Genomic DNA, 18,693 nt, shown 5'->3' with positions numbered 1-18,693 from the left:
GGATGAACTTTGTCAGTTTGAACCTGAAGCAGAGATAGAGACAGGAAACCCATTATAGATGATTGCTCTCAGGATGGGGCAGAGGAAGGAATTAGGCCAAGAGGTATTTTCCCCTGGAGTCTCCGGCCCCTCACCCCACCACCAGCTCCAAGGTGCGTTACGTCATGGGACCAGTTTCACGTGGAAACAAGCGGGTGGGGCTTTTGAACCCACCTGTCAGCCATTGGCAGAGGGCTGGCAGGCCCTAACTTTGTAGGCCAGGTGTCTCTGTTTGGCTGAGGGAAATTCTTTGGAGAAGAGCTGAAAAGCGGGTAATTGTGGGCCCTAGCGGCTACCTGCATAGCAGCAGCAGCCTGGCGAAAGGGATTTTGATGGGGCATGTACCCTCTGCTATACTTGTGATTTGGTATCAGTGACACTTTCAGTCCTCAAAAGCTATATACCCTTTGTAAATTGGACGCCAGAAGATGACAGTCTGACCATTGAGAGTTAGCACAGACATAAGAAATGCCAGGGCTCTTCCTGGCCCTCTCACCAGGGCCTGCCGAGATTCCTCTCAGCTCTGAGGCTCTGCACTGGCGCGAGGTTGTGTATTCCCTCACTGAGGGCTGCCGTCGGCTTTCCTCCCGGGCTTGGGTTGTGTGGGCCACTTTGCCTCTTGCTGTGGAGAGTCAGGTCTCTTGTGAGCCAGGAGGAGCGGAGACCCTGAATTTGCCCCTTCTCTTACCTGCCCTTGCAGGGTATTCCACCACCTCTAACTCAGCAGAAGCACTCTCCCTTTCCCCAGGCATCCTCATCAACTTGTATACATTTACTTAGTTTGAAAATAAAATACATGCAAATGGATACAATGCAAAAGAATTCTCTAAGGGATCTATAAAAAGTAAAAAGTCTCCATATCTCCCTGTGTCCTAATTTCCTCAGGCCTCCTGTTTCCATTTTCTTATACTTCTAGAAATATTTCATAAATTTATAAGTATGTATGACCATCCTCCTCTTGCCTTGGTACGTAATATATCCTAGAAATCCTTTTATATCAATAGATAAGTCAATTGCATTATGTTTAGAGCTGCATAGTATTTCCTTGTTTGGAAGTCCTATGTTATCGAGAAGTTTCCTGATGATTCATCTTTGGTTGTTTCTCTGCCTGTTATGATCGTGAAAAGCATAACCTATACCCTTCACTTTACACAGGGGATTGTCTTTGAGGGGAAACTTCAGGCTGGAACTGCTAAGTGAGAAAGAGCACGTGCTTGAAATTTTGATGAATGTTGCCAGGTTGGTATTTAGAGAACTTGTAACCCCTCCTGGCAATGTGAGATGGTGACAACCCCCACGTCTGGCTTAACTAAGCAGTTGGCCAATTTGATCTGAGTGTCCCTGTTTCCTTGTTAAAAAAAAAAAGTCTGGCCACTATTGGGATTACAAAAGGAAGCTCTTCTCCCTGAACAAATGGATATCAGAATGTATCCATTCTGATTCCTCCCTTTATCTTCTGGGGAGCAGATCTTTGCTATTTCTCTTTGCTGAGGAAAAGGGGAAGATAATGGGTGTTCACACTCGCTGTCTTCAGTGCCACCTCAGGAACTGTCTCCTGACCTGTGCTGTAGGAGAAAAAAACCTACTTTCTCTTCTAGGTTACTGGCTTTCTGGAATTACCATTTGTACCACACATGAATACTTATTTATAGAATTGTGCAAAAATAGTGCCATCTAATTAACAAGCTAAGAAATCCCAAGTCAGAAGGCTCATGTCTCAGTAATTTGTACAATTCTTGCTGCTTAAGGCCTGTGAAGAGCTGAGCAAAACTGTCTCAAAGGCTTGGGGCCAGCTGAGGGAGCAAAGAGGCAATGGCCCTCTCTGACTTGTGGGTCACTTGCAGGTAGCTCTGTGCCGGCCTCGGGCCTTTTGAGTGGCAAACCTGCAGGCTGGCAAGGCAGGGGGGCCGGAGTAGGGGTGGGCGGGCGGGAGGCAGGCAACTTTCCCAACCCGCCATGATATTTTTTTTTTAAGATTTATTTTATTTGTACATACAGAACTGGGGTACAGGCCAGAGGCTCAGGGGCGGTGAGAGGCTTCACCAGAGACAGAGTAGGGAGCAGAACAGGCAGATCGACGAAGTACACTGCTGAGGGGAGCAGCGGGCGGGTCAGGAGAGGTCTGCCACGCCATGTGGTCACCTCCGGGGCAGGCGGGGATTGAACTCATGTGGAAGTGGCTTTAGCTTCTTAGTGCTGTGCTTTAACCCGCTGCGCCACCAGGGAGGGCCACCGCCATGATATTTTATGCTATTTTCTTTGAGCTTTCTCTGGTGATGTTCCCTGCTGTCACCTCTTCTATAGCCATGCCTCACCTAGTCATCCTCCTGGACACCATCTCCGAGTGATGCTGCCCGTACAGCCTCCATGCTCAGGTGTGCACACTCCTGCAGGCCACACCCTACTCCAGGTGTCCACCATCAGGCGCCCATGCCCTGCGCCCGTGCTCCCAAGCTTCTTCCACATTCAAGGCCTTAGGTGATAGCCACAGAAGTGGCCTCCTTGGTGGCCCAAGGGGTTAAAGTACAGCACTAGGAAGAAGGTGGCAGCAGCCTCTTCTGCAAAGGTCTGACACCCCCCCCAACACCCCCAACCCCTCTCCCATCAGGGAGCTGACCTACATGGCACAACAGACCTTTCCTGACCTGCCTGCTGCTCTCCTCAGCAGTGTACTTCGTCAGTCGGCCTGTTCTGCTCCCCATTGTCTCTGGTAAATCTGCTCAATGCTCCCGCACCGCTGGTCTGTACCCTAGTTATGTATGTATAAATGAATAAGTCTTAAAAAAAAATTAGCCTGATTAATTCCATTTACCCTACAGCCTTGCAGAGCCCCGGTCCTGCTCATAGAACAGAGATGACTATGAGTGGAGAATAATGCTGTGATGACTCTCCTGGGTTACTGTGAGTCTTCCATTAGGTTTTAGAACTTTAAAAGCATGCACATATTGAACTATATTTTTCCATATGTAAAAGTTGGGCCCTCCCTGGTGGCTCAGCGGGTTAAGGTGCAGCACTGCAAGCTAGCAGCATCTGCCTCAGGGTGAGTTCGATCCCCACCCTGGAGGTGATCCACACGGCGTGGCAGACCTCTCCTGGCCTGTCTGCTGCTCCCCTCAGCAGTGTACTTCATCAGTTGGCCTGTCCTGCTCCCCACTCTGTCTCAGGTGAATCCTCTCAACACTCCTGCACCTCTGGCCTCTGGCCTGTACCTCAGTTCTGCATGCATAAATAATCTTAAAAAAATTAATAGTAGTTAAAAAATGAGTTTGTAAAAACCACTATGAGTTGTACCTTACTGTTTCATCAGTCACTGCTAATGTCCAGTTGAGGCTTAGTCCCAGGAGCCTGCTTGGGGGAGGCAAGACAGGGACATCCTGGAGGGCAAGTGGAGCCAGGCAGTAGTTACACAGAGGACCAGGCTGTTCCCTGTGAGTTGGAGCTAGCTCTTCAGGGTTCACATGAGTCAATCCTCAAGTTTTCAGGAATTTTTTAAACTGGTTGTTAAATACAGCCACGATTAACAAATAAATGGTCTCAACTTATAATTAAATAAGTTATTTTAAAATGGTAATAGATTCAGTGGACAAATGAATAAAACCTGTGGATATATACTCAAGGGCATACTACACAGTTGTGCCAAGAGATGAAATTTGGGACAAAATGGATGGACCTCAAGGCGATTATGTTAAGTGAAGCAAGTCAAAAAGTGAAAGATAGTGGATGGTTTCACTTGTCTGTGCACTATAAGTAGGTAAGATTCATACAAGAAGGAATAAATCTTGATGAAATAATATAATGGTTACTAGAGAGGAGAAACAGGTGGGGTATTGGCACAGGTGGTTTGGTGGAGGGTGAGGAGAACATGTGCATATATGGAGGAGCAAAATATTGTAACCCCCAAATTAAAAAAAAAAAAGAAAAAATGGCAATAAGTATTAAAATGATCTTTACATTTTATCACGATCTAATGCCATTGAGGTTATTTACATTGGTGATACCTGTGTGGTGGAAATAACGTGCAATGGTGTGTTCAGTGCGTCTCTTTACTACTCTATGTTCGTTTCAGCAAGTTAGTATTTTGAAATCAGTCCTACGGAGAGTATTTACACTATGAAAATTGGCAAATACTACAAGTCAGGGATTGAGTTACTGTTTTGTTGAATGTCAAAATAGGGATGCAGAAAATGCCAGTGCAGATTTAACAGAAAAAGGAGTCATGTCAGTAGCTGCTACATTGTAAACAGTACAAAAATTAAAGGGAATATTCTTCCAATATTTCAAAACTATTATCTGATTTGATAGAAGTTATATCATTGATGAATGAACTCAGTAAGGTCAATGAAAATATCAGTTGAAACTCATATTAGAGCTATGTACACCAATCATTGCTGGAAGCTCTTGTTTAGTGAGGAATTAATAATGAAATATTTTATACTTTGATTTTGTGACACTGGTTGATGACATTACTATAAAAATGATTGTCAGATTTTGCAAGTCATAGGCAATAACACTGAAGTTATAGGTGCAAATGGAAAAAAAGTATTTCACCTTAAAATGTATGTTATTTCTAAAAGTATATAAATAAAACATGAGCAAAAGCTTCCAGTTACCTTTAAGTGGTGTTGTGACTCTCATTGGCACATATCTACAGATGCTGACATTTCAACACTGGGCATGAGCAGAAGCCAAATTCCCAGGAGAGCAAATATCAAGCCTTGAGTGGAGGGTGGATGAAGCTGCTGGCGAAGGCTATGCCACTATGCTCTGTCCCTCCTCTCAACTCAGACCATGAGTGACTTGTACATCATGGTATATACTTGTCTCTGGGGGCGGAGGTGGTGTCTGTGAATCCTCATGTCTCACTTTAGTTAGCAGATGCTGTACCAAGTGTCTCCCATACACCCTTTATAACTAGCAGAGCTGCTCACACATCTCAGTTTAATCCATATTACAGTCCATCCCGGAACAACACGGGGTTGAACGGCATGACTTGCGAGGGGATATTTTTCTGTCCTTCACTTTCTACATTCATGAAGTTCAACCAACAACTAAATACAAGGAACTTGAGTAGCTGTGCTTTGGGTATCCACAGGGTCCTGCAATGAATCCCCAACAGATACTAAGGACAAAGGGAGTTAGTTTTGGGGAATCAGATGTCATACACTGATTTTTGACTGGGAGTCTTGGCATTCTTAATCCCCATGTTGTTCAACTGTCAACTGTATTTGTATTGAAACCCACTTACTCCTTCTCTGTAAACAAATGTGTTTAGAAGAGAAACTGTGGCTAAGTCCTCAAATTTTAATGCACATTAGCGTCATCTAGGCATCAGCTGATTGTGAAAATGTAGGTTCTGGTTTAGAACTTAAGTGGGACCCAGGAATCTGCACTTAAAACTCCCCTGGGCTGCCTGGTCCATGGAAACAAGTTCTAGATTGCTGGAGACACTGAGAAGGCTATCATCTGCTATTGACAGAAGAAAACTGAAAATTAATAAAATTAGCACAAACCAACATTATTATATTCTAACAAATTTTACCCGCCAAGTTGCTGGTACCCAAACCTGCTCTTTTTTTGATGAAAGGGGAGATCAACAACTACGAAAGAGGTTTTAGTGACCTATCAATACTAAATGAGAGCTTCCTTATGCAGTTTAAGATTAAATGAGAAAAAGGGAACATGAACATTATGAGTTTTGATGTCATTTTCTAGACAGCCTCACAGTCCACATTTTCTATAGTGCAGAGCACAGACCTACTTGCCTTCATTTTTTTTTTTTTTTAAAGATTTATTTATTTGTGCATACAGAACTGGGGTACAGGCCAGAGGCTCAGGGGCGGTGAGAGGCCTCACCAGAGACAGAGGGGAAGCAGAACAGGCAGATTGACGAAGTACACTGCTGAGGGGAGCAGCGGGCGGGTCAGGGAGGTCTGCCACGCCATGTGGTCACCTCCGGGGCAGGCGGGAATCGAACTCATGCGGAAGCGGCTTTAGATTCTCAGTGCTGTGCTTTAACCCTCTGCGCCACCAGGGAGGGCCCCTACTTGCCTTCATTTTAGGAGAGTTAATAGTTAAACTCACCTAACGACATGTTTTTCTCCAATGACTTTTAGATTTTTGATTTCTCATGATTATAATAACTCTACTTTTTTTCTGTCTCACCCCAATGCCTCCAGATTTCTCCTCTGGCCTACGGATCAATAGTAGGTGTGAGATTTTAGACCCTGCTGACAGGAAGGCAGGTGTGTGTTTGTTGCTCAGCACGGTTGCTAGGGATGCAACGAGATTCAAATATGTTGGGTCATAGGCTTTCAAATCAGCTTGAAACCTTGGCTCTGTGGTGCAGGAGCTGTCTGTTTGTGTTCCATCTATATTCCTGGGACTGGAGAGCATGGTGACATTTTGAAATATAGTAAAAATGTTCAAATGAAAAACATTAAATTAAACCTGTATGGAGGATGGATGTCAGAGAAGAGCTGAGTGCCTTTGAATAAGTCAGAATGAAATTTGAGTCTCCAAATGGAGAGGAAAAGAGACATTTTTAAGCCCAATCTATTCTGCGGATTAGTATCACCATTCCTAAAAATCCTTGGTGCGGACCTGGAGTTGGAAGAAATCACATTATAAGGCGTGAGTGGCGGAGGAGAGGCTGGGAGGAGGCAGAGAGTGTAGCGTGGCAAATGACTCCATGATTGTGGATGAGCAGGTGCGTTCTTGGAACATGTGTCTGCATTGTGAGGGCTCAGGGCTTGGCGTGAGTCAGTCCCCATCCCCCCAACGCCCCCGCAGTTGCTGTGTGGGTTTCAGCTTGCGACTCAGGGTCTCTGTTTTTTTCAGTTGGTGAATCACAACTCATAAGAGCATTGCTCTGCCACAGAACTTTGGTTCTTAAGCACCTTAGCTCACACAGAATCATACAAATCTCATTATGTTCACTATCATAGACTCCTTAGGGAGACAGGGGTTCCTAATCAATCACAGAGGAATCTTCTTTCTCAGGTAGGACACAGAGGCTTGGTTTGGAAAGATAGTGACAGATGTCAGGCCTAACCATTTAGGTACTCAGAACACAGCCTTCTGACCTTGCTTTTCACAAAATGTTACTTGGTCATTCAAAAAAAGAAAATGAGTCAAATTTCTCCCTCTTACCCCCACCCCCCCCGCCCTCCCCACCACATGATCTATCCAGTTGATCAATTCTGGAGTCAAAATGGCATAATTCCAGTTCTGCCATTTTCTAATTGTTTGATCATGGGTCTGTCACCTAACTGCTCCATGCCTCAGTTTCCTTTTCTGTGAAATAAATAAATTACAATATCGGTCTCATGTTGAGAAGCCTGAATGAGAACATGCCTGTCAAGGGCTTATGCCTGGCATTTGTGAAGCACTCAGTAAATTCTCACTGGCTCTGTGCTCTCAGCACATCTCACTCCCTCGGGGAAGAGGGAACTTTCTGTCCGTTGCCTCCCATCTCCACTCCAATTAGCTCCACACTAGATTGTAGGTACCTGCTGGGCAGGGGCAATTTACTCACCCCTCTCTGGCCCCGGGACCAGGGCTTTTACTCCTAGGACATGCCTAACTTCACTTTTGAAGGTCCACAAAGTATATCAGGCTCTGTAGGAAATGGGGACTACAGAAGAAGAGGATTTACGACTAATGGAATTAAATCAAAGCTCCTTTTCATTAGGAGGATTAACTTCAATAAAATCATGCTTGCAAGTTACCTCACAGTCATGTGCCATCAACTAAATGTTATTAAGCGAAAGATAGTTTTCCATAGCAGCCACACACCCCTCACCCACCCAGGTCAGATACAGGATTGATTTGGGAAGAGGAGGCTGGATGCCTGGCTGGTTCTTCTTAGTAGGAATGAAAATAAATGCATGTCTCACTGGGTGAAACTTCAACATTGGCAGAAGAGTTGGCCGGCCCCTGGCTAGTCTAAACCAAGTTTCTTCTTCAATTTACACAAGAACCTCTTGGCTGTTGAAGCTGCTCTATTTGGAGTTCAGGATCAAGTCCCAGCCTCAGTCAAAGCTGCCAAAGAAATGCAGAGGCAAGGTCTGAGGGCTTGCCTTCCCTTGCCCTCTTGATCAGCAGTAAGCAGAAGAGGTGCCACAATGAGGTAACTCGGAAGAGAACAGTACATTCTTCTTACAGTAATTATGGGGGAACTCTCGATGGTAGTATTTGCTCTGGCTCACTGAGACTGTCTCATTCCTAAGAAGCCACATCTCTGTTATGTCCCTGTTAGAAGACTAGAGAGTATTAAATACAAATCTTACCACTTTAATTTCTGAGGTTTGTTTTATCCTGGAAAATCTCTTATTTTGGAAGTAGAGAGAGTGCTTTTATTTTCTACAGGAAAGACCTATTATTAAAACTGATCTAAGATAGCTTTGAGATCGACAGACTCAGGTGGCCAGGGCTGGGCATTTACCGAAGCGATGGATTTCATGTCGACAGGGTCCTGTGCTGGGCCTGCTTTGTGCTGGATAGATGGAGTAATGATCCCTGGAGAGAAGGTCTGAGGGGGGAGGCTGCAGTCACCCAGATTAACCCCATAGAAAAGGAAGGGTGGCTGGCATGGGCTGGGTGACATTTCTCCCATAGTGTATCGTTTTGTACAGTTTGCATTTTGAACCAGGTGAAGGCATCATCTACAACTCCTTCTGCTTGGATAAAAGTACAAAAGAGGTGTCCCTTTGACAAAGCTGGCTCTGTGACATCCAATGAGGTACAGAAATATTAGGTGACCCCCCCCCTTTAGAGCCCACCAGAGACTATAACCAATGCTCAACACAGGGGAACCCCTAGATTATTGATGCTCTCCGAGTTCTATCTTCTGAAAATGAATTTTCCCATTGGCTATGAAGGCAAAAGGGCTTTAGGGCCTCTTGCAGGCTAGAATCAGTCCATTTTAATCCAGTTTCATATCACCTAGAAAAATTTGACTCTTTTTAGTGTAGCACAGCAGACTGTATAATCTATTTATCCTTGCAGGACTAATTATTTTATTTTTTTTTTAAGTTTATTTTTTACATCATTTAGCACATTTTTTTTTTCATCTCAATTGTAATCCCCACGGGTTTCCCATCACCAAATCACCCCTGTGCCACCACCATAGTCCCGTGCGTTTCCCTCCCCCCCCCCCCGTTTTTGGTCCCATTCCCCACTCCACCCCCACAGAATGGAGGACTAATTATTTTTTGCAAAAATGGCACCATGCTATCCAAGTCTCTTCACAGCCCCATCTTGACCTATGCTGTCCAAGATGGTAGCCACTCGCTACATGTAATGATTTTTCAAAAAATTTAAAAAATAAAATAAAATGATAAATCCACTTGTTTAGTTCTCTGTCACATTTCAAGCGCTCAGTAACCACATGTGGTCAGTAACAGCCATGTTGGATTGCTGCACAGATTAGAACACTTCCATCACTACAGAAACTTCCATTAGTGGACACTGCTCTAGACAATCTCTAATGTTTCTTTCAGCTCTGAGACTATCAATAAATGGAAACCTCACAATTCATCTCCATCTGTTCACCTGTCTTCATTCTTAAGCCTCCACCATCGTTTGCTTAGTAATCAAGATGGTTACACTCAGATAAACTTCCTCACCACAAATGCTGACCCACAACAAGAGCAGGCCTGCTGTCAGCAGGGGGCATGCAGCAATCTATTTGTTATGTAGTTGCTGACCTCTAGGGACTATTAAAAAGTGACTGAGTTGTCTCTCATCTGTGTGAGATGAATCCTGTCACAACCTCATCTCACCACCCCAGGCCACCCCACCCCCACCTTGTGCTGGTGATCAAATAGCCTTTGGTTATTTTACTTATCCACTGCAGTGAACAAGCAACAGACAGCTGGGAACAAGGGTCAGGAGGCCTTGTGGGAGGGAACATACATAGCAGGCAAAATAGCTTGCCTGGCTGGGAGCAGACTGTGGGCCAGGTTAGGGGAGGGAGCCAAGCCTCTCCGCTCCCAGGCTGAGAAAGACAAGGAGACAAAAGGAGAGATCTGGGCCTCTCTCTGGGCAGGTGGGCTGAAGCCTCTGTCTATTTGGCAGAGGAGACTATGCAGGTAGCTCTCAGCTTCAATACTGGGCATCCAAGAGGAATCCCAGTGTGGGAATCCAAGAGGAATCCCATGACCTCTTGTCCCAGGAGTTATGCTGTGATTGGGTTGCATGATGTATAGAGTAGGTAGATTTTTGCCAATGTAATTAAGATGCCAAATCAGCCCCAAATCAGCTAATGTTGAGTTGACAGAAAGGGAGCATAGACTGGGTGGGCTTGACTCAATCAGGTCAGAACTTTGAAAGCATCTTAAACACCTACAAGATATATATAGTTGAAGGGGTAGAGAGAGCCCCCGTACTCTTAAAACCTAAGTATGTAAGTCAACATCACGTCAATAAAATCAATAATTTAGGGCTCTCCCTGGTGGTGCAATGGGTTAACGCACCACATTATGAAGCTCTCCAAAACCACTGTAGCACAAGAGGCCAAAACCACTGGCCAGGGAGCTGACCTACATGGGGCGGCAGACCTCTCTTGACCGCCTGCTGCTCCCCTCAGCAGTATACTTTATCAATCTACCTGCTCTGCTCCCCACTCTGTCTCTGGTGAATTCTCTCACCCCCTGCACCTCCGACCTGTACCTCAGTTCTGTATGCATAAGAAATAAATCTTTAAAAAAAAATCAATAATTTAAAAAGATAAAAAGAGGTCTTCCCTTGTCTTGGGAATGCAGACAGTCCTGCTGTGAGAACTGTGGGGAGGAGAGGGGCTGGTAGCTGAGGGCCTGGTCCTGCCTCTGTGAACCCAACCTGAATATAGCTGAAGATGGGAAGAATGCAGCCCCGCTGGTCCTCTACAGCCTCTGAGACCCACAGGGGGGCCAATGGAAACAGCTCCAGGGATACAGACTGGAAACTGAAGTAAATACTGACTGGAAACTGAGGGAATCGGTGTACTAAGAATTGCAAGTAGTAATTGCAATAACTGGTTACAAAGCAGCAGAAAACGAATATTCCTTGTTACCTAGGAGGGTCCAGTCCCCTCAATGGACAAACGGAAGTGGGAAAGATCAACCTTTGAGACCCAAGTAGCTTCCTTCAAAAACTCTGGAAGCCCTTAGCCTGCAGGAAGTGTGTTTCCTGGAAGAGGTCAGGAACTCATGCTTCTATTTACCAGAACGGATTGTCACCAGCTTGAAATTCAATAACTACAAAATATTCTTGAAAGTGTCTTTTTGGCTCCCGGGAACATCATGTTCCTTCCTGTTGGTTGACAAAAGATTGATATTTGAAATGGTTGCTTTACGAAAGCAAAACTTAGGGGAAGAGCTTAGATGCAGAGAAGGTAGAAATCTCAACACCTGTCTCTCCTCCCCGGCAACAGTAAACACATCCGTAAAATGGGTCTAACACTAGTTCCATTTTGAGACTGGGATGAGAACTGAAGGAGCAGAAATGATGTCAAAGTTCTGGTAGCATAAAAGCTCTCAGCAGGTTATCAATTTTACTTTTGAATTTTTAGATCTTTAAACAGTGACTGATGTTTAAAGATCTAAACATGCCCCAAAAGTTTTAGGCAAGAAGGGCACTGAGAGATCTTGTTCCAGCCAAGGTCAGAATGGAGCACATCTGCCCTCAGGACTCTCTTTTCTGTTTGTCACTTGGCAGAATGGACATGTCTCTGCCTATGACTCCAGGGAACAGGTCCATGACAGCAGCCCACAGCATACCCCCAGGTGGCTTTTTTTTTTTGAAGCTATATTTATTTATGCATATAAGAGCTGGGTTATTTATGCATGCAAGAGCTGGGGTGCAGGCTAGAGCTGGGGGGGCAGATGTGAGAGGGTTCACCAGAGACAGAGTGAGGAGCAGAATAGGCAGAGCTACAGAAATACACTGCTGAGGGGGGCAGCGGGTGAGGCAGGAGAGGTCTGCTGTGCCGTGTGGATCACCTCCCTGGTCTGGCATTGAACTGGTGCCATGACTTAACATTTTGTGCTACCAGGTGGCTTTTTCAAAGGCCTATTGATTGTGTTTGGGGACTATGTTCTGTGGCTAGCCAGGTCAGGCGTATGTCTTAGCATACTGTCTGAGGTTCCTGAAACATCTCTACATACCTGAGTTGGGTAACCCCAACAAATAGAAAAAGGTGGGCCAAGATTTTAGACCCTGCGAAATTCTCTGGACCCAACCTGATCACCCATCACTGAATCATGCACTTGGAGAAGCTCCAAAAACTAGACCACACGTTCTCCACAGGGGAAAGAATGTGGTTACTGCATCCATCCAGAGCCTCTTTGTAAGCTTTTAATGATGAACAAGTAAGATTGGCAGGGAAGCGCAAGCGCGGTGGTTTCCACCTTTGTCCCTTAGACCACAACACATGATTTCTCCCCAGTTTTCCTCCCCAGGCAAGATTCTGCACCTTTTTGCCTGAAAGCTTTCTCTGAAGTCTTTGAAAGCCGCTCCGCTAGCAGATGGCAGAGGACTAGTGGGAGATGGCGGCACTGCCCTGGCTTCCTGCCCCTTCCCGGGTCTTGTGCTCCGTATCACTGTGCAGCCCCTGTGGGTGCGCCCTGCGCTAGGGGTAGCTGGATGGATATCGCGATATCGCGTCCTCTCTTGGTTCCTCTCTGCTTCTCCACTTGCTACTATTTTGTTTTTCCTCCCCCAAATCTAAGCCAACCACCTCTACCACAATATTTGTATCAGGATCTGTTTCTGGGGAAACCTAAACAAAGACATAAATGAATCATGTCAGTTAATTTCCAGCCTCCCTGGCCGGAAAGGTAATTAAAGGCCTGTTTGTATTCTCTCTGCATTGTGTGCTCTTGCTGCTGAGAGATGCAGACAGGAGATGCTCAGATATTGGGGTGGGTAAATGTCAGCCCCCCTAGGGCACCACTGCAACTGACAAAACTATTTATTGGGGGACTTCTGGCTGTCAGCTTTGATTCCTTCTGATGATCAGAGGAATTCACTCACTCTGCAAATATTTTCTGAGTTCCACCTCTCTGCATGAGGCCCAAGAAACACCAGCCAAACTAAAACAAGTGCTGTCTGTTTTCTCTGAGATGAAGCGTTCAGATTACTCTATTAAAAAAACAAACACTAATGAATCTGTTCAGAATTACAGAAATACAGTTGAACTGACGATGATTCTCATGAGGGGAGGGGTGAATCATAATGACTAGATTTTTTTTCTTTTTCATACTATGTGGGATTTATTTCTGTTAATTATAATGGCCCGGTCCTTTCCTATAGAAATAATCACTCTAGGGCTTCCCTGGTAGCGCAACAGGTTTAAGCTCAACACAATAAAGCTAAGCAGCCACTATAGCACAAGTGATCTCTGGTCAGGGAGCTGACCACATGGCGGGCAGACCTCTCCTGTCCCCCGCTGCTCCCCTCAGCAGTGTATTTCAGTCCATTTGCCTGTTCTGCTCCCCACTCTGTCTCTGGTAGATCCTGTCACGCCCACACCTCCGGCTTGTACCCCAGTTCTGTATGCAAAGTAAATAAATCTTTTTTTTTTTTTTTAAATAATCTCTATAATGTAGTGTATACCTCAAGCACCTCAAGAGTGTTGGAACAGAAGCAAAGTTGTAGACTTCTGGGCTACTGAGATTGAGCTTTGGGAACAAAGCTCAGAGTGGAAAAAAGGTCCCTGGACTAAGCCAGGAGCTGAGCAATAGCACACCTGCATGTGACCCCAGGAAGTCAGCTGTCCTCTCTGGTCATTGTCTTCACCCCTGAGATGAGGGAACCGGGTTCGGTGATCTCTGGACATGTTTCTTGGAAATATTCATGAGTCCTATAAAAAGAGGCAATGAACCAAAAATCAGATCTTTGATTATGCCTCCTTTTGCGTTATTTCACTTCTCAGCAGGTTGGGGTTGGGGGTTATCTGCATTTTGTGAAGTTACTATGAATGATTTGCGCATAAAAAAAGTGTGTGAATGACATGCTCCAAGGAATTGAAGGTTAGAGGCTGTTGAAGGGTGCAGGGTAGAGAAATGGGGGCTTGAAAGATGCTTCCTGGGCTGGTGAACATTGGGAAACCCAGAATTGATGAAGGCCCTGTTGGAAAGGTGCCTATTGATACTTGGGGGACAGAAGGTGGTGGCCTTGTAGAAGAAAGAACAGAAAAGTCCTTTCTGGTTTTCTTCTGGTAGATTTTATAAACTCACGTGGATCTTAACCCTAGCTGTGAATTGGAACCACCCACAGAACTTAAAGAAACGTGAAGTCCCTTTCCTCCTCTTGATTTCACTGGTCTTGGGTGTGAGTCTGTATCTGGGCATTTTTGAAAATGCACTGAAATTATTCTGCTGTGCAGCTACTCAATAGTGGCTAAGGAACAGGTTTCTGGCCTTCTTTTAGAGCTATCCCCCCATTTACTTCATACTTTCCTTCTCCCTCTGCCTCAAAAATTTCAAAGTCATGAATGGGAAATAAAGCAGGGAAGAACCAGTTCTATGCATCCTATTTTCTGGTTAATTCCCTTACTGTTTAGGAGCTTTAATAAAAGATTTTCCTCCATGACTATAATTCATACTACCTAAGGAAAACTTGGGAAATAAGAAAAAAATATCTCCATGTGGCAAGTATGCCTGTCACTGACAGCCATGACTGCACAACACTGTGAACACTTAGTGTTCCTTACCTACCTTCTTTATGCTTCCTCCTTTGTGGCTGTTTTTGCGCTAGAGCGACAGAGCTGAGCAGCTACCACAGAGGCCATCTGGGAGCCTGAAAATTTACTACCTGGTCCTTTACAGAAAAAGTTTGTTAGCTCCTGGTCTTTATTGTCTGTACTCTCTTCACCCTCATGTTACCTTAGTAAGTGAGCATTTTCCCTTGTTACAAATGCTTCATACTTGTCAGTTCTAATAACTGCCTGAGAGCTCATTGCATGGTTATTGTAGTTTAGCCTTCCCCCTATTATTAAGCATCTCTGCTCCCCTCCCCATTTTTCACTTATAACAAATTCTCAATGAGCATATTTGATTATAAAATTTATCTGTGTTTTCAGTTATTTCTTGGGGGATAGGGTCCAGATTATTCAACTGGAAAACTGGGGCAAGTTAAGACTCTCAATACTTGGCCCCCAACTCCTGAATCAGGATAGCATATTAGTTTGTGCTCCCCAAGAATAGAGAATCTACTTTGCCAAATACATGCCAGTGGAGGTTTTTGCCATTTGAAACATTTTCTGTGTCCAGATAGGTAAATGAAAGTCCTTATTTTAATTTGGATTTCTTTTGTGTGCTGTGAGATTGAAGTGATTGCACGCCTTCCTTTGCAGACTGAGTCCTCATCTTTGCTTGGCCTGCTTCTGCACAGGACAGAGTGGTGGGCGCAGGGCCTGCCTCTCACCTTGGTTTGGAGGAAGCTTCCTGCCTCTACATCTCTCTCCCAGGGAATTCTGATGCTCCCAAGGATGTCATCCAGCCCAGTGCCATTGGGCACATCCATGTGTTCTAGCTCAGATTCTACCAGCTGTTTACATAGCACTTTCTCTCTTGGAAATGATAATATACACCTCAACTGAGTCCCAAGGGAGAAAGAAAAGGTAGATTCTAAGCCCTGTTCTGTGGGGCTACCCCACCTCTCATTCTACTCTGCCAGACATGGGGCTTCAGAGGAAAGTCCTGAAGCCTCTTCTCAGCAGAGAGGCCATATTTTCTTTTCCCAAGGATCCATTCTTAGGTCAGTTTTCACCAGCCTTGGCCCTCCCAAAGCACAAATCTAAATAAATAAAGAATGAAATCACGACAATAATGGAGCAAGCAACAACAGCAAGATGAAATTTATGAATTCCATAAAGTTAGAGCACACTGAAAGAGATTTAAAGGTAACTTTGGAGTCTGTAAAAGTTTGTCTTTGGAAACTGGTCGCTGAGCTAAGAACAGGAAAAAGTGGGCTTACTGATTCCTGGTTAGCATAAGTTTGGACAAAAGAAGGGACTTCCCAACATGAGCATCGCCAAGTAGGTTTTGACTTTTTTAACGGAATGCACTTTACTTTTATTTAAAAATAAGATTTATTTATTTATGCATTCAAGAACTAGGATGTAAGCCAGAGGTGTGAGGGTAAGAGGACTCACCAGACAGAGTGGGGAGCAGAATAGGCAGATGTACTGAAATAGAACGCTGAAGGGAGCAGCAGGTGAGACAGGAGAGGTCTGCCATACCATGTGGGTCACCTCCCTGTCTGGGGATCGAACTCGTGCTGCAGTGGCTACAGATAGCTTCATAGTGCTGAAATTTAACCCCTTGAGCCACCAGGGTGGTCCTGAAAGCACTTTAGATCTCATCTCAGAGGCTGACGAGTGTGAGGCAGTTTAGAATGAGCATGGTTCTGCAGGAATGGGATCACGTCACAGTTAGCCAGCCCTTCAGTTCTGTCACTGGGTGATCTGACTAATTTCACTGACAAGTGCATATGAAAACCATAGCCTTGTTTAACCTCAGAGTTATTTCTTTGTGCTGTACAGTGTCGAAGCAACTATAACAAGACCTGAACTACAAGGCATTGAGGCAGTGAAAGCTCCCTCCAATACCACTGGGGCTATGTCATTCACCATTGTTTGGACCGGCTGCCTCCCCCATTTATGTAGCAGCTGGGACCTGAAGTCAATTGCATTTGGGACTCCCAGGGTAATCTGGTAGACCACAAGGGATGGCAGTATTTCCCTGCATTCTTCTTGCAGCCCCGGGCGAGCCAAGTGCAGACACCAAGATGAGCTCACCCATGCAGTGACGCTCAGTCAGACAAATGGCCGTCACTGATCTGCGAGCTAACCCAGTCCACAGCACACCCCACCTACCTCTTCATAGCTTCTAGACAGAAAGCCAAGTTCTTCTTTCAGTCTTTCTATTTGACTCTCCAGATCCATTTTTGTCAAGTTATCTTCATCAACGACTTTGTACGGGGAGTTAATTTCCTCTTCTGCTGATGCTCGAAGTGGCCGCTCATTTTCATGTCTGCAGATGAAGGAACTTAATCAGCACAGCTGGGTAACCCCAAAGAGAAAGAAGTCAGATGATAAATGTTACCAAAAGACCAATTATGTGATAAACAATGAATGTTAAAAGTCACTGTTTCAACAACATGAAGGGCCTTGGGAGTGCAATAGTGACACATTGATTTATGAAGATGAAAGAGATGGCAGCTTCGTGGCGGCCCTCTTATGGGACGTGGGGAGCACAGTTCTCTAGGGACAGCTCCCGGAGTTCAGGTCTAGGTAGGGGGTCTGATCATCCTCATTCTGATTTGTCATCCCATTAACCTGAGGGTGCTTTAATGAAATTGAGACCCTGCACAGTATCAGATTGGGTACTGGTGAAAGATAAGGTTCTGGTCCCAAAGAGCCCTTGTGAAATTTCAGGACTGGGTCTGCACACCTCCCTAGAAGGTGAGAAATCTTACATCATTCTTTCCACAGGGCAGCTTTAAGGCCGTAGGATTTCAAGGGACGTTAACATTCAACTATTCTAACTCCTACTTGGTTACAATTCCTTGCTAGAATTCCTGGTGTGTAGCTTCTGATTAAACACTTCCAGCGATGAGGATCTCATCTCTTCTCAAGGCCACATTCCACTTCCAGTTAGCTTTAGCGAATGCAAATTTCTTTCTGAAACAGGTCCCCGTTGCTGTCTGTAAGTATCAGAGTTGCACCCAGATTCAGTCTACTCGCTCCTACTACAGCCCTGCAAATATTTAGAGATGGCTCTCTATGTTGCTTTCCATTCTTCCCACGTTGTCCTCCCCACCAACCCTCCTTGAAGTCTTTTCTTCCTTAGGTCAAACACCCCCGTTTGCTCCTCCTTTCTTCATGTAAATGAGTCTCCATATCCTCCATGAATGAGGGCAGGGACTGTGACCTTTCTAGCTTTGTATTTTTAGCATCTAGCTCCTGGCTGAAGATATATTTGTGGAATGAGTAGAAATGCTCCAGTTCTTTCAAATGTGGCACAGAGAACAGAAGGAAACACTCCAGATGTTGCCTGATCAGTTTAGAGTCTCACTGTATTTATCATAGCCCCTAAGATTCACTTTGTTGTTTTTTGCTTGATTGTATGTTTGATCATTTGATTTTCACCAGCTGTATTTGCTGCTGACTAATATTCTCATTAGCTAGAACTCCTGAGCATTTTCACAAGAGTGGCTTGCCGCCCTGTTTCTTTGTCCTTTCTGGGGGTACCTGTTTCTTGAACCCTAAAGTCAGAGCTCACACTTATCTCCTTTCAATTTCATTAACCCATTGTTCCACTGGGACCTTTTTGAATCCTGATTGTAATATTCTACTCATCAGCAACCACCTGGCTTTGCATCTCCTGCCCTTTTTTTTTTTTTTTAAAGATTTATTTGTGCATACAGAACTGGGGTACAGGCCAGAGGCTCAGGGGCGGCGAGAGGCTTCACCAGAGACAGTGGTGCAGAACAGGCAGATCTACAAAGTACACTGCTGAGGGGAGCAGCGGGCGGGTCAGGAAAGGTCTGCCACACCATGTGGTCACCTCCAGGGCAGGTGGGAATCGAACTCATGCGGAAGCAGCTTTAGATTCTCAGTGCTGCGCTTTAACCCGTTGCGCCACCAGGGAGGGCCCCCTCCTGCCC

General features: G+C 45.1%; 1 protein-coding gene across 1 annotated transcript in view; it reads right to left on the bottom strand.

The window, feature by feature from the left end:
- BFSP2 (beaded filament structural protein 2, phakinin) overlaps positions 1-18,693 on the bottom strand; it is a 58,048-nt gene that overhangs the window by 4,655 nt on the left and 34,700 nt on the right. Inside the window, 3 exon segments of the mRNA XM_012724786.1 lie at positions 12,721-12,799; positions 15,448-15,618; positions 16,901-17,055. Coding sequence (XP_012580240.1) covers positions 12,721-12,799; positions 15,448-15,618; positions 16,901-17,055 — 405 coding nt within the window.

The sequence above is a fragment of the Condylura cristata genome, unplaced genomic scaffold (assembly GCF_000260355.1).
Source record: "Condylura cristata isolate star-nosed mole 26May11 unplaced genomic scaffold, ConCri1.0 scaffold00014, whole genome shotgun sequence".
Taxonomy (NCBI): domain Eukaryota; kingdom Metazoa; phylum Chordata; class Mammalia; order Eulipotyphla; family Talpidae; genus Condylura; species Condylura cristata.
Note: the sequence above shows the minus strand (reverse complement) of the source record. Positions and strands in the feature narration are given on the sequence as shown.